This window comes from Vanessa tameamea, chromosome 10, assembly GCF_037043105.1.
Source record: "Vanessa tameamea isolate UH-Manoa-2023 chromosome 10, ilVanTame1 primary haplotype, whole genome shotgun sequence".
Lineage (NCBI taxonomy): Eukaryota > Metazoa > Arthropoda > Insecta > Lepidoptera > Nymphalidae > Vanessa > Vanessa tameamea.
The window spans coordinates 6,392,927-6,419,651 of NC_087318.1; the positions used below are offsets into that span (position 1 = coordinate 6,392,927).

The window sequence follows — 26,725 nt, forward strand, 5'->3', positions numbered from 1 at the left end:
AAAACAAAAAAATACAGACGAATTGATAACCTCCTCCTTTTTGAAGTCGGTTGAAAACAAACAATATTAACTTAAACGTAATAAGATAAACAAACCGAACAATAAGAAGTTTAGATTGTTTCTCCTTTGGTGTTATTATTCCATAAGGTGATTATAGTACAACCGTGTTGAATATGCTTGAACGTAATAGAATTTACTTGAAATATTGAACTACTAATTTATTTGTGTAGTCATTTTAATCGATATTCACCTATTTGCTTATTTGCATAATTTATTTTCTCAGTGATGATTAATCTGCATCGGTGAAAGTATCGCTCGCCATTTTGAACTTTTTTACGTGTGTAATGTAATTTTTATACCTTATTTATACCGTGAAACGTTTGAATTGTTTACTTGCAAAGTACGAAGGAATGTTCATTGAAATTTTATCTTATATCGTAAGTTAAAACTACAGCAGATTATGATTTAAATGTAATCGATTTTAAACGATAAAAAATAATGAGCAAATAAGCTGATAACAAAACCTAATTTTGATAAATAATTTAACTATTAAGAATGTTAATTTTTTTAAGTCGTTATGTGCATTGCTACTTCGCAGAACTACACCCGCGGGTGAGAGTGGCGAGCGCGGCGGCGGGGCTGACCCGCCTCCCCCTCAGCCGCCGCCGCGCCCCGCCTGCTAGCACACTCTTAACAAATAGACATATAGTGTCACGGACTTTTTTTTTATTATTAAAAGAGGAATATATCTTTCATACACATTTTTTGAGTAACTTAAAACGTTTATGTTGCGCACGCATCGAAAGTCCATAAATGTGAATAATTTTCCCCGTTTTTGCAACATTTCTCACTGTCGCTGCGCTCCTATTGGTCGCAGCGTAATGTTATATAGCCTAAAGCCTTCCTCTATAAATGGACTATTCAACAAAAAAAGAATTTTTCAAATCGGACCAGTAGTTCCTGAGATTAGCGCGTTTAAACAAACAAACAAACAAACTCTTCCGCTTTATATATTAGTATAGATACTACTAAATGCTTAAGAAGGGTAAAGTAAATTAAATGTCATTGCATAATAAAGTATATTATACTTTTTTATTTAATGGTAAGTTATCACAACCGCCGGTAGACATTGGTACTGTTAGAAATATTATCTCTTCCATCGCCAATTTGTTACCAAGCTTGGGAAGTAACACCTTTACTCGTATATCCTGTGCTTGTAGTTATCAAATCAAATCAAATCAAAAATCTTTATTCAATATAGAAGTGTTTACACTTGCTTATTGATTGTCAAAAATCTACCACCGGTTCGGAATTTAGCACCTCGGACCTGAGAAGAACCGGCGAAAGAAACTCAGCGGGATATTTTTTTTTTTTTTTTTCATTTTGCATGTACAATAATTATTATATTTTAGTTATTTGAAACAGCCTGGAGGCGATCATTTCATTCCCAAGGTGTGCAGTCAACTAAAAAGTCATTAGTGTTGTAATATCCTTTAGCACACAAACGCTCTTTAACGATTCTTTTGAATTTTATAATTGAATAATTTTGAACGTTTTCTGGGATCCTGTTGTAAAAACGTATACATTGCCCCAAAAAAGAGTTACTAACCCTGTGTAATCGGGTACTTGGAGTAACAAGTTTATTCTTGTTCCTAGTGTTAATAGAATGTACGTCACAATTTCTGGGAAAATCGTTTATGTTTTTGCGTACATACATAACATTATCAAAAACAAATTGAGAAGCGACAGTCATTATTTTAATTTCTTTAAATTTATCTCTTAACGAATCTTTTGGGCCCAGGTTATAAATTGCACGAATAGCCCTCTTCTGCAGTACAAAAATAGTATTAATGTCAGCTGCATTACCCCAGAGTAGGATGCCATACGACATTATACTGTGGAAATAACTGAAGTACACAAGGCGAGCCGTATCCACATCAGTCAAAAGTCTAATTTTTTTTACCGCATAGGCTGCAGAGCTGAGTCCATTCGCCAACTTATTTATATGGGGGCCCCATTGGAGCTTAGAGTCTATTGTCATACCAAGGAACTCTGTTGATTCTAAAACATCTAATGCTTCCCCGTTTAAGCGTACACTCGTTTTGACACATCTTACATTGGGAGTAGTGAATTTAATACATTTAGTCTTTTTACTATTTAACATTAAATTATTAACACTAAACCAATTTACTATTTCAGAGAGAGTATTGTTCACATCGTCATATATTGAAAGACGTCTTTTTATTTTAAAAATTAAAGAAGTATCATCAGCAAACAATACTATCTCGAGTTTATCACCTAGGAGATGTGGCAGATCATTTATATAAACAAGGAAGAGGAATGGTCCAAGAATTGATCCTTGAGGGACCCCCACAGTAACTGGAGACCCGGGAGATCTCTTTCCATTTACATCAACCCTCTGAATCCGATTGCTCAGATACGAAATCAGAAGACTGAGTGCAGTGTCCCTAATTCCATAATGACGTAGCTTCCTGACCAAAGTTTCGTGTTGCACGCAATCAAAGGCCTTAGATAAATCACAAAATATCCCTAAGGCATCCTGTGACTCCTCCCAGGCCCTGTAAATATTTTTAACGAGCTCAACACCAGCGTCAGTTGTCGAGCGACCCCTTGTAAATCCAAATTGTTTCTTGTGTAGCAACTTGTTATTGTTAAAATGTACTAGCATTTGATTTAGTAATAACTTTTCAAAGATCTTGCTAAGAGTTGGTAGTACAGAGATGGGCCTATAGTTGTTGGGGTTTGATGTACTACCTGACTTAAATATTGGTAATACTCTACTATGTTTCATGAGGTCAGGAAACACGCCACTAAGGACACATTTATTAAATATAGTGACAAGGTAGGGTGCGATTACATCAATTATTGAATTGACTACCTTGACAGAGATCCCCCACAGATCGGCCGTTTTCTTAATATCTAGTGATCTGAAGGAACTTATTACATCACTTACACTTACTGTATTAAATTTAAAGCTAATATTACATTTTTCCACGTGGTTTTTTAATAATGATTCAGCAACGGTAGGAGAGGAATTTAATGAGTTAGTAGTCGAAAATGGAATGTCAGCAAAAAATTTTTCAAAAACAGTTGCAACATCCCGATCTGAGGAAAATAAATTGTTGTCAATAGATAAGCTAAAGTCGGAGATGTTATTTTTGACTCTTCCAGTTTCACAATTAATAATTTTCCATGTCATTTTAATTTTATCAGGTGCGTCAATAATTTTTTTTTTTATATGCAATGATTTAGCTGTATGACATACACGTTTGAACAGTTTAGAGTAGGCACTAACATAACTGATAAATGAAAAAGACCGGTTGTATGATCTTTCACTATAAAGTTCATACAACCTCTGCCTACTCTTGTGAATTCCGACAGTCGCCCAATCATTAAATTTAAGAAAATTCCTAGAATAGACTGTCTTGGAAGTAAATATGGCATTAAATTCTGTTTTAATTAATTTAAAAAAATTGTTATAAAGCTCATTAGAATTATCATTTAATTGTAAATATGAGAGCTTTGCCATGATATTACTTCTGAACTTCTCAATTCGATACAAATTGATTGGAACAAATGTCTGTTTTAAATCCTTAGCATTATTTTTTATTTGCGAATTAAATGAAGCCAACTGTCCACAATGATCAGAACTTAACATATTTATAATACATTTATGATTAGGTACACAGTTGGTAAATATGTTGTCAATACATGTTGCAGTGGATTCAGTGATTCTAGTTGGCTCTAAGAATAAGTTAATGAGGTTATATGAATATAATAATGATCTGAATCTAATACTTGTGCTATAGTTTTCTAATAAGTTTATGTTAAAGTCACCACAAATAAAAATATATTTACTTGATCCAGATAATTTCAATAATGCACTTTCCAATATTTTCTCAAATGCTTCATATAACCCGCTAGGAGGTCTGTATACGCATACAACAATGACATGCTCAAGCTCTGCACAGGCTATTTCAATAGTCTGCTCAATAGAAAGGCTCACAACATCCTTACGTTCTTTAAATTTTAGATTTTTGTTAATAAGTATTAATGAGCCACCACTTATAGCTTTTTTTCTACTGAACATACTAGCCATCTGGTGACCACTGAAATTAAACATAAACTGATAATTTACAAGCCAATGTTCTGTTATACATAAAATATCAATGGCATTACTGTTTATGAATAACTCAATTTCTAAATCTTTTCCAGCCATTCCTTGAATGTTTTGGTGCACCAGGTTTACAAGTTTACTATTATTATTGTTTTGATTATTTCTAATTTTAAAATTTAGGAATTTATCCAAAGTTAAATTACTATTAGGTAAATTAATATTAGTATTAATAATACTTGAGCCAGAGACTACCTCTTTTGTCCTAAAATTCAATTTAAATTACTTTTGTCAGTGTTAATATAAATTAAATTGTTATTTTTATTATGCATATGATCCTTGGTAACATTAGGCATAAAATAATTATTAATATTGTAAGCAATTAGGTTACCAATTTGTCTTCTGGATTTTATTGGTAGGTACGTAGTACCTCCTGTCAACTTAAATCTATATATGAATTTATTAATGTCAAATAACATAAAATCATTGCTACAATGTCGGGTCAAATTGTATAAACATACATTTAAGTCATAAATATGTAAATTCTGTGCATCTGTCAAGGTATGTGAATATGGAAATGTACTAATTATAAATTTGCATTTCTTTTGATTTTGAATTTCACATAATAATTTTATATTCTTAATTAGATTATTTTTGTTCAGAGACAAGCTGTCTCCATGCATTAATACAACTATATTATTGGAATCCAGATGCATAGAACTTATCTTATTTATTTGGTACTGATAGGTTGCCCCGGGTGAGCATGTATTGACTACATTTTTTATCTCACTTTTTAGTATTGAGCCTAACCTAACCTAACTTGTCAGATACTACAATAACATTTTTAACATTTTTATTTATATTTATTTCTAACCCCAGTTTATTGTGGTTGTGGAACCCTGGTGAACATTGACTCAACTTGAGAGGTTGGGACACTGTGTTAATATTAGTATTAGCAGAGGCCAACTCATTTTCTTGAGTATGCAAACAGTTACACATGGATTCCTTTGATAAGGACTCAAATTTTTCCAAGTTCGAGGTGCATAGCTCAAGAAGATTGTTGGCTGCATGTATATGTTCCTCTATCTGTTTTTGAGCCAAGTCATATTTTTTATTCACAAATTCTAATGATCTCTGGAGGCTAGAAATTTCTAGTTGCAGATGTTCAATGTTATTGTCATATATCAATTTATTATTTTGCAACTTATTATTACATGATTTTACTTTATTAATCAAATGTGACCGTTCTTTTCTCATTTTGTATACATATTGATATTTATAAGTATTACTAATTATTTTTTTTGTTTTATTAATGAATTTATTTAATTTTATGTATTTTTTTATCTTGTTATGTGAACTCATATAGGTATGATTAGCTTCAGACTCCTGCAAGGTGGTATTGGAGTCAGAGGCATGTGTAACTAACTCATGATACAACCTTTCAGTCGCATCACATTTCTGGACTGTTTTAATTTGTTCTAGTTCTATTTCTAATTTTCGGGCATTAATAAGACTTTTTTCCAGTTCTGAAATGCGACTCAAAGCTCTTTCATGTTCATTGCTATACTCTTTAAATGAGTTCACAATCTCAAGAAGATTGTCCCGCTGGCTAACAACATCTAAACAATGTTCATTCAACTTAGCTAGCTCACTTTTGAGTTCAGTGTTTTTTTTCACAATTTTTTTAATCTCTTCTTCACTGTCCTCACGCTCTTGAAGAAGTTGTCTGTTTAAGTCTTTGGAGGATTGTAATTCCTTAAGGGTCAGTTGGAATTTGGCTTCCATATCTTTTATTGATGTTTTCCGGGTCATAATAGTATACTCCATTATGTTTAACTGTAAAATTTATTCAAATATGTATTTAAATAATTAAAAAGATAATATAATGTTATTATTTTAATATATGATTACTTTAAAATTATGTGATATAATAAAATGTGATTAATTATATATTATCAGTTAAGGTAATAGCAATTAATTTGGACAAAGTTAGGGAATTTTATGTGATCTTTTATATTATGTTATATCAGTTACTAAATGTATACAATGTGAGTCACATATAATGTTTTTGATTATTTCTTACTTTCTTTTAATAAATATGTATGTGTTAAATTATTTGCTTATTTGCTTGTGAACTGATTCAAACAATATTATAAGCTTAGTGTATACTGAACACAAGGATTACAGCTTACAAAATAAGCTGAGTCCTATGCACAGCACAGATATTGTGAAGAACTATCTGAGGACTATGTTAAAATCTTCAACTTTGCTTCCAGCTAATTGTCAAGCAAAGTGAGACAGTAATCACGCCAAAGGAGAAGACAGATGCTGTCCACAACATGTAAGCCTTGTTCGAATCAGGTTTATAACGTATAAAAATGACTATATAAAACTTTAAAACAAAATACTCCCCGGGTTTACGTTGAAGATTTCAAGTCAAGCGGCCGTTAGACTATGACAGTCGACTCGATTCTTCTTTTGTTTTGATATAGTGGCGTATCTGCGTCACAAACACTATTGTCACTTTTATTAAGAATTTTAATGCAGAATTACTACACTAATTATTATTAAAACACTTAAAACTAAATAATTTAAAATATTTAAAATAAATTCAAATTTGACATGTCACCCAGAGCAGTGTTACCGTTACACGAGAGAGTCTGCTGTTTAAAAGGTTATGCCAGTGTGGTTGGTGGAAACAACTATGGGAGAATTTCATTCAGAACTTGCTTCCTTTTCCTTTTTTTCCTTTGTTTCCTTCACGACACACGCATGGTATTTTATTTTATTCCAAGAGATCATCGTTGTTACAAATTATTGTGTTCATAAATTTAGATTATGGTCATTTGGGTGAACTTTTACAGATAAACACGGCTGTATACCGTGTTTATCTGTAAAAGTTAACCTTTTATTATTAAATAAATAATATTAATCTAATCTTAATTATAAAACAAAAGTATGTAGGTAGTATTGAGATAATAAAATATATCATTCAATTTAATAGCTACAAAAACATAATTTATTCAAGTAGGCTTTTACAAGCACAAATCTACTTTTAAATCGCCATTTTATAGAAAAAAATTAAATGTAAACCAGCTGTTGGGAATGTACATTCTACCGAGAAGAACTGGCAAGAAAGTCAGGAGGTAGGGTTGTAAGTCTTTTGATTTTCGAAAGGAACAGAAAAAATCTGCGAAGTCTTAAATTTTACTATCTATATGAGTTGTGACCTAATAACGACTATTTTAGGTTAATTTGTAGTTAGGGCAGTGGATTTTTTGTTATGATTTTGTGCAAAAATAATAGTTATGACATACCTATCTACACTATAATGTAATATGATTTTAAACACAAATTAATCACATGGGAACAGTAATAGTACCGCTATATCTTCCAACCAGGCTCATATATGATGTCATTAAAGGACTTTTTTTCATATAAGAATTATTTTTCATAGCAAATCAATAAAGGTGTAACTGACGTGGTAGTTTTATTAAGGAAGGAAAGGAATGTTTCGTAAAGTAAAAAAAATCGCTGTCGCTTAACCTCACTGTTATTTTATGCCCACGATAAATAATTGCTGTCGTTTAAATAGCCGTATTTTTTATTAATATCTTCTAAAATACGTCATATCAAAACGAGGTTAAAACTTAAAGAACGTCAATTCCTTCATATAATATTTGACATTAAAATTATTTAATTCTGACTTTAAAAAAAAAATATAAAAATATGTAAATTATAAATTATAATTATTAAAACTAAAATAATAAGCACAGGATTATACAACGTCAAATATAATTCAGCGGTAGTAATAAAACAAACTAACTTAAACATATAATATGTTATTGCATTAAGATACTGGACATTTTAGTAATATCCTCGAATTGCCCATGTGCAAAATATCTAACGTAAGAATTAACTTCGTAACTCACTCGTGAAATATCGATATCCGACTGATAAAGGCCGGCAACGCCAGCCCCTGTTGTTGCAGATGAGCCATCGACGAGTTTGCCAACTATACCATAAAAAAACGACTTACAATGATATACTATTTATTTATGTACGTATTAAATGCTATAATAATTATAGTCATTTGAGTTTTGAATTTTTTCTTTGCGAATCTCTCCAGGAATCTTACGAATTCCTTTGAATGAGTTTTTAGGTAATGTGTTCTGTGTATACTTATTTATCCTTTGGTCGTGGCGAAGTACTATATCCAGGTTAACAAACAGAACCTACGGATCTTTCACGTTCAAAAATTACGCACTTCCCTTATAAGATTTCGAACCTTACTGTACTTAATGATGTTTTTTTCAGAATATACTCTTATTCATATTTCTGACTTAAAAAAATGACAAAACCTATTCTAGAAGAATTTTCAAAAAGTATTACTTATATTACTCGCGTTATAGGCTTCTCTGCCTTGTATGCTTTTGGACCCATCAATTTAAGTGAAGTGATCCGTCAGTCAGGCAGATTGTCTATCAGTGATAGACTTTTATGAACAGACGTAGAAACCAATCCACAACCTACTGCTCAAACTATACTATTTAAACTGAAGAGTATATTTATTTCTTCAAAGGCAATCATCTATCATCAGTACGTCTTAAAATATATTTTGCCATAGATAACACATTTATTGAGAACAAGAATATAATGGGGAATATAAATATTGATAAATAAAAATGACCAGTGAAAGCGGAGCAATAACGCTTAAAACAAGTGAACCGCGAGGACCAGCTAGTATAATATAAATGTGTATGTTTACTCAATATGAAAAAGGTAGGGTAATTATATTTGCTGAAGGCGAAAGAGCAAAGAACCTTAAATTATAGCAGACTACACGTATTTCCTAACGATTTATGTTTTCACTTGGGTAATAATAACCATCCTCTATACTGCAATATATGCAAAAAACGTTGCAAATATGTGTAATGTCTGACACATATTATTATAGGTTTGTGTAAGACATGCGTGCACATATGCGGTTTTGTTTCTTGTTATTAATATTTTAATGAGAGTTTAGAAATTTTCAGATTTACTTAAAACTATCGACTATTTATAAAATCATACTTAACTTGCGGGCTTCCTGAAGCTAAGGCAGATTTCACCAGCTTGCTCCAATACGGATTGATGGACGTACGGGTAGTAAAATTTCATCCGACAATCACGAAATGAATTATAAACACAAAAAAAAGTAAATAAAAGTTCAGGTGTTATGGTGTGATGTGGAACGGAATTAAACTTCACATATTCTAGAAACTTCGATACACTAGATATTTATTTAATAAATATTATACGGAATACAAACAGTATTGCTGTATGCGATCTCTCGGTAGGAAGTAATACGAGTTAAGAGACTACAAGAGCTAAGTGCCCTTGAGAATCGCACGCACATACTTACAAAATCCACAAAAACGGCAAGCCCGTGAACTAATGGTTAAACAAGGTAACGAGGTTACGCCCTAATATTCTAATAGATGGCGCCAAACCAAGCGAAGTAAGATCAATCATAAATCTCATAAAAAATAGATAGGACAACAGAATTGTTTTTATTTCTTTCGATGTTAGTTAACAAATGATTATAAAATAAAACTGATTTAATTAAACTTAAAATATTTTTATTTATATTTGGTACTACAACTAAAAACCTATAGTGTTAATTTTTTTATTAAAATCTTTTATTTAAGTTCACTTGTATGTATGAATGTATGTACATATGTCTTGGAATCTTGCAATCAATATTACACCCACTTCCACTGAAGCTATGGAGCTGAAAGTTGGCACACATATTTAGTCTCGATGACAATGCACGATTCATGAATTGCTGCCATATTCAATCCAATATGGCGGACGTTACAAAAAAATTAAAATTTTTGAATTACGTACTAATGACACTTCTAAATATTCTAGTTTTCTGGTTCACAACAATTACGTTTTTTTTATTATTAAAATTAGTTCATACATAACTTTAATTCCTATTATATAAAATCAATAAAATTAAACTCTTACGCAATATAAATAGCTTCCGTGTTATTGTTTTCGACTTTGTGTTTTTTTTCCATCGTATCAAATTAATTACATCATGGTTTCAAAATAACAAATAACTAGCATGTATCCTGAAGATTATCATATTTTTTTTTCATTTGGTTTACTGCATTGGATCATATACTTTTTTGCATTATAAAACTTGCATTTAGCTCATGTAGTCCCCTTAATGTAACCACAAATCCCAATTTCTTCCCATAAGCGTTAATCGAAACATCATTTATACGTCTAAAACTACTAATCTAATTTAAATATATACTTATAAATGTGAGTACTTAAAATAATACCTAAGTGAAACAATTTCTAATACAATCTTCATAAAACTTATACCATAAAATGAAGCGCTTATCGGAAAAGGTGTAAGTACATAATTTTAATATACATATAGATGTATAAGTAGTTGCGCTTCGCAGTTTCACTCGCCTTAAGTTAATATATAACGTGACAAGCGTAAAGTTCTTGGAAAATAAACGATAATTTAATCTCCATTAAAACGCATATTATATACATTTTAAATATTGACTCTAATATTGATAAATCACTATTTTTTCTTGATAACTATTAACTCTTTATAATAATAAGTGAACATTTACATTTAATTACTATTATATTCTTACGACATACTTATAAATATAGTTTCTTGTCGAAGGATACAAATTTAGTTTTTCTATAGACGTATATATCAGTAAGAATATATTTTACTTGGTGGTAGGACTTTGTTCAAGCCCGTCTGGTTAGTTACCACCCACTCATCATACATTGTACCGCCAAACAGCAGTACTCAGTACTGTTGTAGTCCGGTTTGAAGGGTGACCCTTACTACAGGTAACTACAGGCACAAGGGACGTAATGTCTTAGTTCCCAAGGTTGGTGGCGCATTGGCGATGTAAGGAATGAACCACTTACCATCAGGTGGCCCATTTGCTCGTCCGCCAGACAATATCATTAAAAAAAAGTTCTTTAAACAAAATCGCTCGTATCGATTTCGTAAATATTGCTCTCAACATTGTATAGCATGTTATGGTAAATTTACAAAATATTTACAGTGTAGACATAAATATACTATATAGCCTGTTTCTTCTCAAATTTACCTCTTCAAGTGTATCGTAATGACAAATTGCCATGATATAATCAGATTAGTATTTTTTACGTGAAACCGAAAAAATAACAATAAAACGCACCTATTATTTTTTTAAATGGCTGCTCGAATAAAAGAAAAAAAACAGGGTTTCTCACTGAATAAATTATTACGTTTAAAAGCACAATTTAATATTGATGCATTTAATGAGTGCATTATATGTTAATCAAGCTAAAGTTACCGTGTCTAACTAATATCAATTTTAATGTTAGATAGATAATTATTATTATTCCCATGATAAGTTCCGGGCCGAGATAACTCAGTGGAAGAAATCAATGATTGCTGGTTCAAATCTGAGCAGCACTTAGTTTTCATGTACTTATCATGTATTTAAAAAGTATATTATGAAAAAAAAAACGTAACCGTCACGGGATGCCCGGCGGATATTTTCAAATGTGCACTTCGAAGTTATTTGTTATTGAATTAAGGGAACCCGTTAAATAAAATTAAGTAAAATAATTAAAAACGCTCCTCGCGTTACTAAAATATAAATTATTCTGATTATGAAAATAATATAACAATGACGTATATTATACTATACGCGCTACGCACACATAAGTGTCTAGAGAGCAGTAACAACACATCAATAGAAGTTTCACATAAAAAACTTATATTTCACTGTAGAACATCGGTAAAAAGTACAATTATTAAATGTGTTTTTTTCAGTAAAGATAATGTAAAGTTAACAAATAAAGCGAAAAACAATAAACGTATCATTCACGATAAATGTGTGTGTGCACACATGGAAGTGATAAAACGAAATACAATCAAAATGAATAATTACATTAAAACAATTGTAATTAACCCAACATATTTATTGCATCCGATCATTGTGTGGACTTATAAAATATATACCAGCAGCTTAGTACCTACTTAATATGCATTCATTATTGTTTGTAACAAGTTAACGTAATGCAGCAGTAATTACAGCTTTATACTGTGTTAATAAGAACCGGCGATGGTCACGACGGTCATTACTAGATATGCGAAAATAATTACATCGCATTAATACGATGACCGGACACATAAGAGACCTATAATTAAGATAAAATTGACTTTGTATGCAACTAATGTATCGCTTGATAAGATTTTAGTCGTCACTTCAATTTTCTTTTTTCAGTAACACCCGGTCTCTATATATGTCTACCTCTACGTCCTCATCCCAAGCTATCTCTAAGATAAAATTAATTACGATTGGTCGGTGGTAACCGTGATTAGGTAACAAACAGACAGTCGGAGTAACTTTTGAATATTTAAATATTGGTCTGAACTCTAATTTATGTCGGAGAAATCAAAATATTTGCAGTCTCAACATATAGATAAGACTTTAGATATTGGAAACACGGACACCGCTGATACAATAATTTCTACATACGTAAGAAGTTACATAAGAATAATTTACATTGAGGAACTAAATAAGAGGCACTTGGATTATAATGATTAGTTATAAAAAACAGTTTCTTTTTTATAAAAAACCTAAAAACGAAAACATTATCAAAATACAAAACTTGAACCAAATCGTTGCAGCCGTTTCCGATTTTTTTTTATTATGTAGGTAGCGGACGGGCATATGGGCCACCTGATGGTAAGTGGTCACCACGGCACTTAGACATTCGCGCTGTAAGAAATATTAACCATTCCTTACATCGCCAATGTGCCACCAACCTTGGGAGCTAAGATGTTATGTCCGTTGTGCCTGGCACTGTACACTGGCTAACTGACCATTCAAACCAATACCCAATATAGCTGCTTAGCGGTAGATTATATAATTAGTGGGTGGTAACAACACAAACGGACTTGCACAAAACCCTAAACGAAATAAACTTGTATAGGTATTACTTAATATTGTAAGGTATACGAATCAAATATAGCTGCTGTAAAATGCATGACTGTGCGGAATGTTACAATTGTGTTATCAGAAAATGACAATCAATATCCTTAGAATTATCCATTATCTACTAAATAATATCAATACCCTATTAAGTATTATTTTAAACAATCTTTTATTGTTATAATTATATTATTATAAAATATAATCATATTTCCTTAATTTAAAATTATCAAAAGACCTTCAAACTCTATCAAATGAAACGAAACGGTTGCGACACAAAATATTCATTTGTTTAAATGTATAGGAAGGTATCGACAGAATGAAAATTTTCGAAGTCAATTGGCACAAAAAAATATATCGATAAATGATTTATTCATGCTGCGTCTACTCGGACGAACGAACGTCATTAAACTTAGAACGATAAATAATCGAAACACGTCAACTCGGTTTGCCGTTCGACTATTTAATATTTGTTGAGTTAGTGTTTTAAACATGATTATATATTTTACCAAAAATTGCATAATATGGACACGTATAACGCCCCCAGCGGATAGGCAAACGCATTAATCTGTATTATATGTATTAATGACTCACTTGATACTTTACATCTCAAGTAACTATGAGTTATGAGTTTGACTATGACTTCATAGTTTTTGTAAAGCTAGCTACTATAGCCGTATTATCATACAAAATAAAATAAGTCACCACAAATTACAACGGTTGTGTCACGTTCAATTCAACGTAGATTTGAATTAAATTAATTGAATGTGTTTGATTAATCGCAGGGCTGCAAACCATACGATCTGTTTAATTTAATAATGTTAAGGATTATTTTGCATTATCGTCTATTTTTACTTTGACTTGCCTTAGCTGGGGCCCCCCTGAATCCACGGGGCCCTGGGCTGAAGCCCAAAACGCCATATGGTAGATCCGGCCCTGCCCTATATACATTGGCGCTGTAATAAAAATCAACAGTTTCTTTTAATTTCTTTCCACCACATTGGAAGTCAAGATGTTGTTTGAAGATATACTGACTTACTGAACTTTAAACTGGAACACAACAATACAAAGTATTGCTGTTTGGCGGTAGAATATCTAATGAGTAAGTTGTACCTATTCTTCTATAAAATATCCGAATGTCGGAACTCGATAAACTCAATAACTATCAAACGCATTTTCATATGGTTTTCACCAATAGACGGAACAATGAATGAGATTTAGATGTACAATTCATTAAAGTTTGTTTGAAATGGATGATATAAGACTAAATAGGTACATATGTATGTATGATATAAACGTTTATAGACCCTCATTCTACTCGTGCGAAGCCGGTACAAGAAGTATAAAAGTACATATCAATACCTCGCAGGGAAATATCATTTTGTTTGAGTTAGAGAGTCTTAATAATTCGAGTTACCGCGTATTTAGAGGTTCAGCGGAAGGGAAAAGTGTCTTTTTTCGATTTATTGAGGATTTCGACTCAACGAGGTTCGAGTTATAGAGATTCCACTGTAGTATAAAAAATATATATACATAATATAAAGACAGTTAACAAACTACACTGCAGTTGGACAAGAAATTACGTTACATTGAAATAAAATGTGAAAATACAGTCACTAAATATTAAAAGTGAAATATACAAATAAGCCCTCGCTATCATAATCTGTTAAAAAATTAATAACAAATAACAATTTATCTGCTAAATCAGCCCCTTATCTCTTCGTCACATTCTAAAGGGACGATAACGATATGGAAGCCTATGTTTGATTTAATATAATTAGGAATAGATAATAAAGAATATTGTAAATGTATTTATCAAAAACGAATTATATAATTTTTTCCACTGTTCATGAAATTATATAATTTACTACATAATAAAAACACTAGTAGATGGGTAAACATTTTGTCCTTAATTACAAACTACAAGTAACTTTCTGCTTACGAAATAGGGCTAATGGGCCAATGGCGTATTATGTATAAATAAAGTGTAACTTTCTCATTTACTGACCATATTCAATCTTTTATTTTATATCGTAATGTATGTAACATGTACGTAGTCCTATATACCTTACTTTTTATAAGGTTAAGATTGTACATAAAAATGTAAGAATATTTTTTGAAATATCAATGTTGTAACTATTTAATTTTATTGTTACAGAAACTAGGAATATTTTAAATGGTGTAAATGGATGCTTTAAACCGGGACAACTCACGGCCATCATGGGTCCGTCCGGTGCTGGGAAAACGACTCTGCTAAATATTCTAGCCGGCTATTCGTAAGAACAAAAATATTATACTCTCTCAAATAATTGCTCACTTTAATAATAATTACAACGGATTACAATTAAAATCATTTAATATTTCTTAGTGGGCTATATTAATTTGATTTTAAAAGTAACATTAAATATAAACTTTGTATACATTCAAATTCTCGCCCACTCAGATGTTATCTAAAATACCTCTTACAAAATTTAAGCTTTCAGTAGTAATTACCGAAAAATGTACTTTAACTGCTAATTTAAAAAACAATGTCGATTTTATCACTAGAACGAAAGGAGCGAAGGGCGAGATAATAGTGAACGGCGTGTGTACATGCGCGTCGCAGTCCACCGGACGGGGAGGCGCGAGATATATCCGCCAGCACGATGATCTCCGCGTACACCTTACCGTTTACGAATCCATGTCTCTCGCCGCTGCACTTAAACTGGCCGATTTCAAGCCACGAGAACGCAAAGAGAAAGTAAGTCAGTATTCAGTGAACATGGATAGTGAAAGTTGTGTCATTATTATAAAAGTGTCCACTTATTGATCGTTATGTTATATAATAAGCGTAATATTATTCGATACAAAAATGTACGATCTAAATATAATCAAGATTTACTCAAATTGTAAGTTATATATATACGAGTTTACTGAATAAAGTCTTCTACGACAAGTCATTTCAACTTTAACCAGGTAGAAACTACTAATCCGATTGATATGAAACTTTAACACAATAATAAATTAAGTTGAGTTTGAAATGTATTCAATTCCAACTCACGTAGGAAGGATGGATCACTTAATAATTCCGATACATAAAACTGTTGGTTACAACGATAGCTTTCATTATTCAGCTGCAAAAATATAAAATAGGATGCACAGTGCACTCACCTCATTGCGTATAAATTAGAGATGAAACGGATAGCAGTTTGGCCGGATACCGGATACCGGATATTCGGCCGACCACGTGGCCGAATAGCCGGGTATCCGGCCGCCGAATATCCGGTGAAACTTAACCGATCGCAATTGCGACCCTTATTCTTTGTGAGCAGCTAATGCCAAACAATACCCAAATTTAACAAAGTTTGCCAAAATCTACCTTTCTGCACCTTGCAGCAGGATGTATAGCGAAAGACTTTTTTCTGAAGCTGGCCTAATTTATGAAGAGAAACGCAACCGCCTGCTACCTCTCAATGCAGAGAAATTAGTATTAGTACTAATTCATTCATTTTGTTTGTATTACATTAATTTTGTGTGATTAGAAAAACTAACTAAAGAATTACTCAAAAATATGTTTCTTTTATCCAGTTTATTTTATTCAGCCGGATGTCTATCCGGTATTCGTATAGACATGGCGCGATGCTGTTTTTTTTACTGTTCGCTCAGTCGAAATTTACGAAAATCGCTGGATAAAGGAAGAAATAGGTTTTAAACTGTTTTTGTCTAAATAATAGATCTCTCCGGCTTTTAGGTAGATAAGAGTCTAAATAAAAAGTTCTTATTGAAGAACCAATATATAAAAGAAAAATATGGTAATTTTTATTGCCAGGTGGAACCTGGTAATAAAAAAGGCCTTAACCGTATAAACAACTCATCTTTAAAAATTGTTAGAAGATCACAAGCAAACATTCACATTTATTTATATACATATAACAGGCAACATTTTTAAATATGAATGTTTTAAAGTCTTAAACGACATAATAGTTATCTCTATTCCACAATGTACATAATGAAGAAATATTTACTGTATTTCTAATATTGTCTGTTAGTATTCGTATAATCTAGAAATTTACTTAAGTATTAATAAACTTGTTTCATTTTTAGGTATTGGAAGTCTTGGCGCTTTTGGGTCTCAGTAAAACTTCTCGGACACTTTGCAGAGATCTATCCGGCGGTCAAAAAAGAAGGCTAGCTGTTGCTCTTGAGCTATTATCAGACCCATCATTACTATTTCTCGATGAACCAACTACGTAAGTACTTATATCAACTGATCCTTAGCGGCTTAAAATCTACATTCCTAACCATTGGGGGCTTCGCGGATGTAGTAAAATAACGATTCAAAATTTCATGTATAATTCAATCCTTAAAAGAGTAAGATGGCCAATAACCTCGACGTGTCAACTGAATCTGAAAAAATACAGTTTGTAAAAAATGTTTAAACGTAAATATTTTATTATTTTGCATAGAGAACAATTAAACGAACGCAAGTATTTCGCTAACCGGTTCATTTGGCCACTGGTATTAAAAAACGATGACTACATTATACGTTTCCCACATCTATTTTTTGCTTATTTAATCTGAATATTTTCATAATCGAAATATATTAAAGCAACCATTTGTATATTTTAGCGGATTAGATTCTTCAGCGTCGACATCTCTCATTGCCCTTCTCAACGGCTTAGCACGTGGAGGTCGAACTCTAGTGGCCACCATACATCAACCCTCTGCACTCCTTTTCGATAAGATTGACTCTATCTACTGCTTAACATCTGGAAGTACGCTCTACTCTGGACCACGAGTTCACCTCATTCCATCTCTGGACAGCGCTGGTTTAAGATGTCCGCCATATCATAACCCAGCTGATTTCTGTAAGTGAAAATTTATTTCAAAGATTTTTTTTAAAATGAACTAAATAAGTCTTTCGCATCACAATTATAATAATATAATGATATAAAACCGTTTGTAAACGATTGGCGAGCCATTAGTAGCCTACCATACAGTTTTCTAGTATTCAACCTTCGATTCGATCGCTATAATACCAATGACATTGGACAGAGTTAAACATTATTGCATCGTTTTCAATAATTAATTCTAACCTAATTTCTTAAATTGAATATTAACTTAGTAACAAATATTTTTTGATGAATAAACATTACATGCTTTAATATATTCGCCTTTTTTAAATCTTCAACGAAGTGTTGCCATATCGATATCTTCAACGAATGTTATATAAATGCAATTTTAATATTGCCATAAATTATACAATTATATAATTGTGATATTTATTTTACTGATTCTATTTACATAAATGTGATGTTAAATCTTGCAATATTTTTTTCGCAAGTCATATCATGCATTCGTAATTTTAAAAAAAACTAAACCGCCTTGTACTTGATGTGTTATTGAACTTGAAATCAATCTATTAATATCGATGGCTGTACATCACAAGGTAATCCCTTTAATGGATTTGATTGGAGGATATAAAGCATAGACCATGTCTAAATGTCAGTTATTTCCTCCATTGACTTCCCAATGAGGAAAGAAAAAAGATTTTATTAATGAGAAACCATCTCAATTGCGATTTATTTTTATCGATCTTAAAAGTATCAATGCCAGTAAATCCCGACCAGCTACGTTAAAGCAACAGCAGTTGCAGTACCTATGAGTATCTGAGCCGTCGGTGGTATACTAATATTCCAATTTAGTAAAATATATTTGATTTCAATATCGGTTACTAAAAATACCTGCATATTATATATATCTTCCTTGGTTGGTTTTTTTTTATTTGATTACTTATGTAGGTAATATGAAATCATTAATCGGTAATAATAATAATAAATATTTTCTGGCGACAACAGAACGCTGTCGCGGTGCTTTGTTTTCGAACTAAGGTCGGGAAATAAAAACAGTTAATAATTAAAATGTAATAAAATATCCGTTATTACATTTTGCGCTTCTGACACATCAGGGAAATAAAATATTCTACCGATCGGTATTTTTAATCTATTTTACGCAATTACTCACTCAAATCAGTAATTCTTACCGGTGTTTGAACCCAATTTAGAGAATTAATACTAGAATGAAATAACCTCAGAGTAAAGGTCTTATTGACCTTATTCTGAAATATTTCTTAGTTATGTGCGATTAACTTAATATAACTTGTGCACCTTTGAAAATAATATAGCAAACATTTTGTAATGATATTTTATAATTGTATTTTAATGTATTTTTATAGTGATGGAAGTAGCCTCTGGAGAATATGACGTTGACTTAAACAAAGCCGCTAAAGCGATGCTTCAGTACAAGCCTGAATCTACCTCTAGGGAATGGGAAGATGTGCCAGTTATATCAACGTTCTCTAATACACTCAGTAAGTATAAGTATATGTTTGTAAATATTGCGTGACAATTTTTATGAACTAAACCCTTTTAAAAGTAAATATACTAATTATTCTTAATTTATATGTTTTTGTGATTAGAATAAATTAGTTGACACAATGTGGAATATTATGAAATGATACTGACGATACATTATATGACTTCCTAGAAAGTGTACGAAGCTATCATTACGAGTCATTAAAAGTAACATACATTAGAGTATAAAATATATATTTCTTTACAATGTTGTGTAGGTATAGATACCGAAATGAAAGACAAACAACTGCGAAGCAACAAGAAATATCAAAAGAACTATTCGAATAGACCATCTGGATACTTGAAACAAACGTGGATCCTGCTTTACAGGAATTATTTAATAACGACGAGAAATTACGTGAGTTCAATATTTTTTTATATTATTTACACCTGCTAATACTTACAAAACGATCTCATAACTATTTATATTTTATCTATAATTTTTGCTCAAGATAACACTTTTTCAGTCTTTAAATACGTCTATATATTTACTTGTAAGGCTGCGTGGTAGTGCTCCATATTATGACGAGAAAATAATTGCAATCAAACTCAGCTTAAATCATTAATTTTATGTCTTTGCAAATATTTCAGTCTCTATTCCTGTATCGAGTGGCAGCTCATGTCGTGATCGCCCTGATATTTGGATATTTGTACTCGGGGGTTGGCAGCGAGGCTAGCAGCGTTCTTGGAAATTACGTCTACTTATACGGTTCGATGTTGCTCGTGGTTTATACGGGAAAAATGTCTGTCACATTGTCGTGTAAGTTTTAATTATTATATTTATTTTTTATCAACCGTTAAAAATATAAAGGCGCACATTAAAACTGGATTTTCATATACCGAATGTCTGGAATGTAATATATTGTTTCTAAGTGTAGAGGGTTATATTTAAATACAGTAGGTATCTTCTATAGAGATGGCCCAGTTATTAGAACGTCTGTATCTCAACCGATGATCGCGGGTTCAAACCCAAGCAAGCACCACTAAATTTTTCCGAGCTTAATTTGTAATTCATCTCGTGCACGGTGGTGAAGGAACACATCGTGAGTAAACCTGCATGTGTCTAATTTCAATGAAATTCTGCCATATGTGTATCCAACTCGCATTGGAGCAGCGTGATGAAATAAGCTCCAAACCTTCTCCTCAAAAGGGAGACATAGCCTTAGCGCAGCAGTGGTACAATTACACACTGCTACTTTAATCTTCTATAGAAACTTCTAGTATATCATATAGTAAAAATTAGACTTACATCTATAATATCTTTCATGAAAAGAGGTGAAGTATTTGAACGCAACTGTTAGCTTTGATAAGTGAGGCACTTACGAAGTATTGAACTTCATTTTGTTTACTTCTGATGAAATTCCTCGTCAATTATTTATTACATGACTTTCTAGAAAATAATGTTAAACGAAATATGAAAATGATAATAATATCATCAGTATTTTGTTTTATTAATTATTTTATTTCGTTTCAGTTCCTCTGGAAATGGATATATTAAAAGGCGAATACTTTAATCGATGGTATAGTTTAGGACCTTACATATTTTCAATATTAGCCGTGGAGTTACCATTTCAGGTAAATTAATCTTCCTTTATATGAAATATTAATATTTTTATAAATGAATGTATTATTTATAATAATTTAGTAACGAAGTTACATTAAGAGACGTTTATTATTATTTTTTTAATAAACAAAATTATTAGTTTTTACTTTAAATTTAATAAGGCTTATAATTAAAATTGTATTTATATCATATATAGATAATGAGAAATAAATCATCAAATAATAAATAAAAATATTAAATCTTTATCAGAAAAGTTACATGGAATCTATTCACATAATACAGAAATATCGCCCTTAATAATTTCTCTCTCCAGTTTATTCTAATAATAATATTTGGACATAATATAAAATACCATCATATTTTTTTAGATAGGAAACAAGCAAATTTTTCCATCTATCGCTTATATCAGTTTTTATTTACTTTCATCCCTATTTTTTTTAAATAATCTTCCACCCATACACTACATGATTGTGTTATTGCTCTTACAGATGATATCATGTGTTTCGTACGTCGTCTTGTCATACTGGCTAACTGACAACCCGCTCGAATCAACACGAGCGACACTATTTCTTGCCACAATAGTTGCCACTTCGCTCTGCGCTCAAGCATGGGGTTATTTTATTGGATCTACAACACCTACAAAGGTAACTTTATATAATTTAAGCTACAGACAGTAACATACGTTTGGGCATCACTGATTGCTGAGCAAAGACGAGAACGTGTACAGGTTGCTCCATGTGGTTATTCCAAAAGGGGTTATTGAATACATATGTAGCAGATATTCTTTTAAAAAAATCAAGTTTCATGAGGTGCGCTCATGTTAAGAATTTTCCTTCAACACACTTTTGGCACATGATAAATCAATGGTTATTGTCCGGATATATTTGCGAATAAGTTGTTCCGAATGTAAATTTATATCCTATTTAATAGCATATCATAAAATGTATATCGATTATACCTAAAAGTTGTGCAGATAATATCCATATAATTTTAACCATGAACAGGTAAGTAATAAAGGCTTAATCCACCTAGCAAGGACTTTATAAAATTATGTAAATTTGATTGATTCTAGTATAGACCTTCTGATGTATATCCTCCTTTTTTGAAGTTGGTTGAAATCCGCACTTGGGTAAGGCGGCTATTCTTTATAACATCCAGGTAGTCGATTATTTACGAAGATGTATTCTGTATAATACATTTGTATGCGGATATCTTTATTACCTCACTCTCATAATCTGATGGGATTTTTATCCGAAGCAATCGCCGATATCAGACGTAGGGACATTGGTTAACAATACATTATTTCTGAAACGCCTTGCATAATTTAACACCAACTCTTAACCCCGTAAAAATTTAACTTAATATTGTTTACTGGCCTGACTCACGATATCGACTACTTAACATCATTTTTACTCCGTGAAACCTCAGATTATAAAACAAAAGATATTTTAGTATGTATTTTGTTATTAACAAAAAGACACACACTTCCTGGAATTCGCTTTTAGTATTGTATTTGCGTTTCGTGAATGTATTATGTACTCAAAGTACAATTTACGTTTGCGATTTTCCTTATACTTATATCAATAGAATATATTTTTATATTACAGATTGCTGTTTTCATAGGCCCAGTACTTGCCTGTCTATTTTCCATATTTGGTTTCTGCTTATCGTTAAGGGACACACCATACTCGTTCCGATGGCTCCACCATATCTCTTACTTCAGAGCCGGCTTCCACGTCGCTGTGCACTCCATATACGGATTTAATAGAACGAAAATGCACTGCGCTAAAGGTAAATATAAGTTTTGTACTTCATATTACGTCGTGGTACTGCTGGAAACGTCCTTTAGATTTTTTTTTTATTAACGCTGTTTAGACTTATATATAATAATTTCCAATGCGTCTTCTTTTTAAAATAATTTTAATATTGTAGTTAAAGGTATTTTTCGATTGGAAAATAAACTTGAGTCAGAAGTTTATAACAATATCACAAGCGGGATCGATTCTTCATGGAGCCTTTGAGCACTGCTGAGCTATCTATAGAAGTATGATAACTAATACAATGTATTTTTATCAAAATACTTAAATTAAAATCCAATACATCAAAGATTGTATCGATTTTCAATATCCTCTATCGAGGTATTAATGTGCAGGTTATCGAGTAATTAGAACTTATTCACCAATTAATTAATCATGACGGAAATAAAAATTGTCATTTAATAATATATTTTTTATTAATCGTTGGTGAGCAGCCTGGTGAATAGATCACCTGCTGGTTGATTGATCACCTCCACTCATAGACATTGATACTGTTTAAGTAGCTACCATTCCTTACATCACCAATTCACCAACAAATAGGAACTAATATTGGTTATTGCCTATAGTGTCCTGGCTCGCTGACACTGCTAAGTCGAGTACAACAATATTAAGTATTCCTGTTTGGTGGTAGACTATGTTATGAGTGGATGGTACCTACCTAGGCCTACCACCAAGTAAAATGTATATGCATATAATTATAACACGTTGTTGTGTTTAATGATTTTAATCTAATACAATTTCTTAACAACCTTTCTTAACTTTGCAATTAATTTTCTTTGCAGAATATTGCCACTATATAACGCCAAGCAAATTCCTCGTTGAAATGGATATGGCTACCATAGATGTTGGTGTTAATATGGCCATCGTGCTAACAACAACAGTTTTGATGCACATATTAACCTGTACGACGCTCTGGTATCGACTCAACAAAAGATGAAGTCAACAGCTCGTGACGGATTCGACTTGACTTATAATTTAATTTATGCTTAGATAATAATTAAAATGTGATAAACTTAAATATTATATGGGATAAATACCTCAAATATTTTTAAGTCCTTGGCTTGTGGTAGTTTAGAAATAGCTTATTGGACAAATATAGAGATGCAAAAAATCCTGGTGATAAAATTATCATTTTAGTAAATAGGAATATAAAATTTGATATTTTATGACTTGCGTATGTTATGCTACAACCCTTTTTAATGTAGAATATGTGTGATAAAATAAGAAACCAATTAAAGGCATATGTTAATATACTTTTTCAGAGATAATTCAACGAAAATTCTTTAAAAAAATTTGATGAAAATTTATTTAATGCGTAGAATTTTACACCAAAGTAAATAGAGCTGGTGTGAACGGGAAATAGATTTATATTATATTTATAATCTGTATTAACATTATTTCGTAATAATCGTAATTTATGTACTTACCGAAGGTTTCAAAGCTTTATTGGAATTAAATTTACCAGTAAGTAGATTAAGATTTAATTTTAAATTATTTGACAGTAATTTTAATAAGATTGGTATAAATAGTTTGACTGTTTTGCGCAATTTATATTCAATTTCAAAATGTTGTTTTATTTTTGTTAAATAAAATCTAGTTTATCTTTTATTTATATTGTGATGATTATAAGCTTATAAAAAACTGCATTACTATTTATCAGATATATCTAAAACAATTATTTTTCAATGGTGACGGAGCTAAAGAGCCTTTATTTTATTTGTTTTAACCAAGAAATATTACGAGAGTTCGGGGACAAAGTGCTTTCGACAATTATCTAAGCTATATCCAACTTCTCTTTTATCCAAATTTATTTATTCTTTCAAATCGTCAAAAACAATGTAATTTGATTGGTAATTTAAAATCAAGGCATTTTCTTATATTCAATTCTTAGTTACCTGATAAATTTAAATACAAATTTAATTTCCATACTTTTTGTCTTTATACAAACCTGTCCTATCCTGAATTAACGATTGTTATTTAATGATATACATTACAGTATCAATTAGGTTTGCCATATATTAAGTACAAGCATCCTATTGACAGCTTGCCCACCAGTTCCCTAACTATAACAAGAAAGATAAGATAGAAAAATATTAAAACATTTTGTTAAATATTGGGACTAATAACCATTTGATGAATTACTTTAACAACAAAATATATTTTATTAAAAAAGGAAATTTGTTTTATTTTAATATTTTTAATTTTACATTTTTTGCAATATAATTAAACATGATTATATTTAAATATTATCGAAATAACATTATACATTTACTATGATACACCTTTTTATTTATATATATTTTTTTATTAAAAATAAGTTTTATATAGCCCAATCGTCCAAAAAATAATTTACTAACAAAATAAGTCGACCTCATTGCTGATTTGTAATCTTTGTATATATATATAATTAGATTTAAATATAAGTACTTACTTAAAGACGAAATTAAGCATTCAACCATTAGTATAGAGATATCTTGAACTCTAAAGAATTCAAAGATAATCAGCATAACAAAAATCTCACAGCACTGACAACTTAGAGTTTTTTTATCACAGCGAAACCGAATTGTCATAGTTAAGACCCCTTTTAGTAGAGACAAAGAAATTTTAATGACTTAGACATTATACTCAAACAAACCGAATATGAACCAGATATGCTTCGTAGTGTTACGTACTAAAGTTGATCCTCAGTCAAATTATAATACGAGTGTAGATAAGAGTGTAAATGATTTTATATTGCATACATGCAGAGCTTGATAAAACGATTTCCTACTGAGACGGAGGCTGGCAAGACTGACAAACTGACAAGACAAGGCAAAACTTAGTGATACTCGATTCTGTTTAAAAATGTCTGACTCGGGGAAAATAGTTGTATTTGGTAGAAATTTGATAGATCTTGAAAATACTGGCAGAGCAATGGGAGTAACAATGAACCTAAAGGTACTCTGTCTGGAGCACACATAGAGAGACACAATAGGAAAGGAAAGAATAAGAATATGTTCATGAATACATCTTGGATGAACTGTGTTGTTCTAAAATAGTATAGTAATACAGTTTGAAAAAAGATTATTAAGCGGAGTGAGAAACTTTAAACATTCATATTAATAAAAATAGGTACACGAAACAGCAATGTTACTATGGCATAGCTGCTAGTCGTGGTCAATGAGGAAAGAATAACAGTCTTGATAGACATAGATTCAGCATACCTTGATATGTATGCCAAATAATAATGATAGTGTTAAGGATCATTGTTACAAGAGACGAAACAAAAATAGTTGATGTATGCAAGAGAATAACTTAAATGGCATTGGGTGACACTTATGTTGCCTTTAATTTAAGTAGTTCAAAAACTCATAGAAGTTACGTAACAGTTTCATATAGATTTTATAAGTGAAACTATAACAACAATCACGTCTAAAACTGTACTTTTTTATTGATTTTAATTCACGAGTTATAAATTTTAAATACACTTAAAATAATAATTGCATATTAATATTTTTTTATAGCTACATCATGATTCGTGACATCGTGAAAATGATAAAAAAGGTGATATCATAAAGACAAAAGATTAGAACTAAATTATTATATAAATTGGACCGATATGGCCCAGTGGATGGGACGAGAGATTTTAACCAATCATTTGCGATCAATGTTCATATCGATCGTAAAAAGAAACTATACATTTTATATCATTCATAATAAAATAATCTAAACGTAAAAAACCTTTTTAAAAACAAACTTTTATTTAAATGCGCTAAAAAGAAAAAAAATAAACTTTTATGTACTGTTAACTTATAACGTCA

General features: G+C 31.2%; 1 protein-coding gene across 1 annotated transcript in view; it reads left to right on the plus strand.

Moving 5' to 3' along the window:
• LOC113391993 (uncharacterized protein) overlaps window positions 1-24,293 on the plus strand; it is a 46,703-nt gene extending 22,410 nt beyond the window's left edge. Inside the window, exons 3-13 of the mRNA XM_026628172.2 lie at window positions 15,311-15,428; window positions 15,700-15,892; window positions 17,236-17,381; window positions 17,761-17,999; window positions 19,367-19,501; window positions 19,763-19,902; window positions 20,136-20,304; window positions 21,019-21,119; window positions 21,597-21,752; window positions 22,716-22,899; window positions 23,708-24,293. Coding sequence (XP_026483957.2) covers window positions 15,311-15,428; window positions 15,700-15,892; window positions 17,236-17,381; window positions 17,761-17,999; window positions 19,367-19,501; window positions 19,763-19,902; window positions 20,136-20,304; window positions 21,019-21,119; window positions 21,597-21,752; window positions 22,716-22,899; window positions 23,708-23,862 — 1,736 coding nt within the window. The 3' untranslated portion in view covers window positions 23,863-24,293. The remainder of the gene's footprint in view (window positions 1-15,310; window positions 15,429-15,699; window positions 15,893-17,235; window positions 17,382-17,760; window positions 18,000-19,366; window positions 19,502-19,762; window positions 19,903-20,135; window positions 20,305-21,018; window positions 21,120-21,596; window positions 21,753-22,715; window positions 22,900-23,707) is intronic.
• The last annotated feature ends 2,432 nt before the right edge of the window (window positions 24,294-26,725 follow it).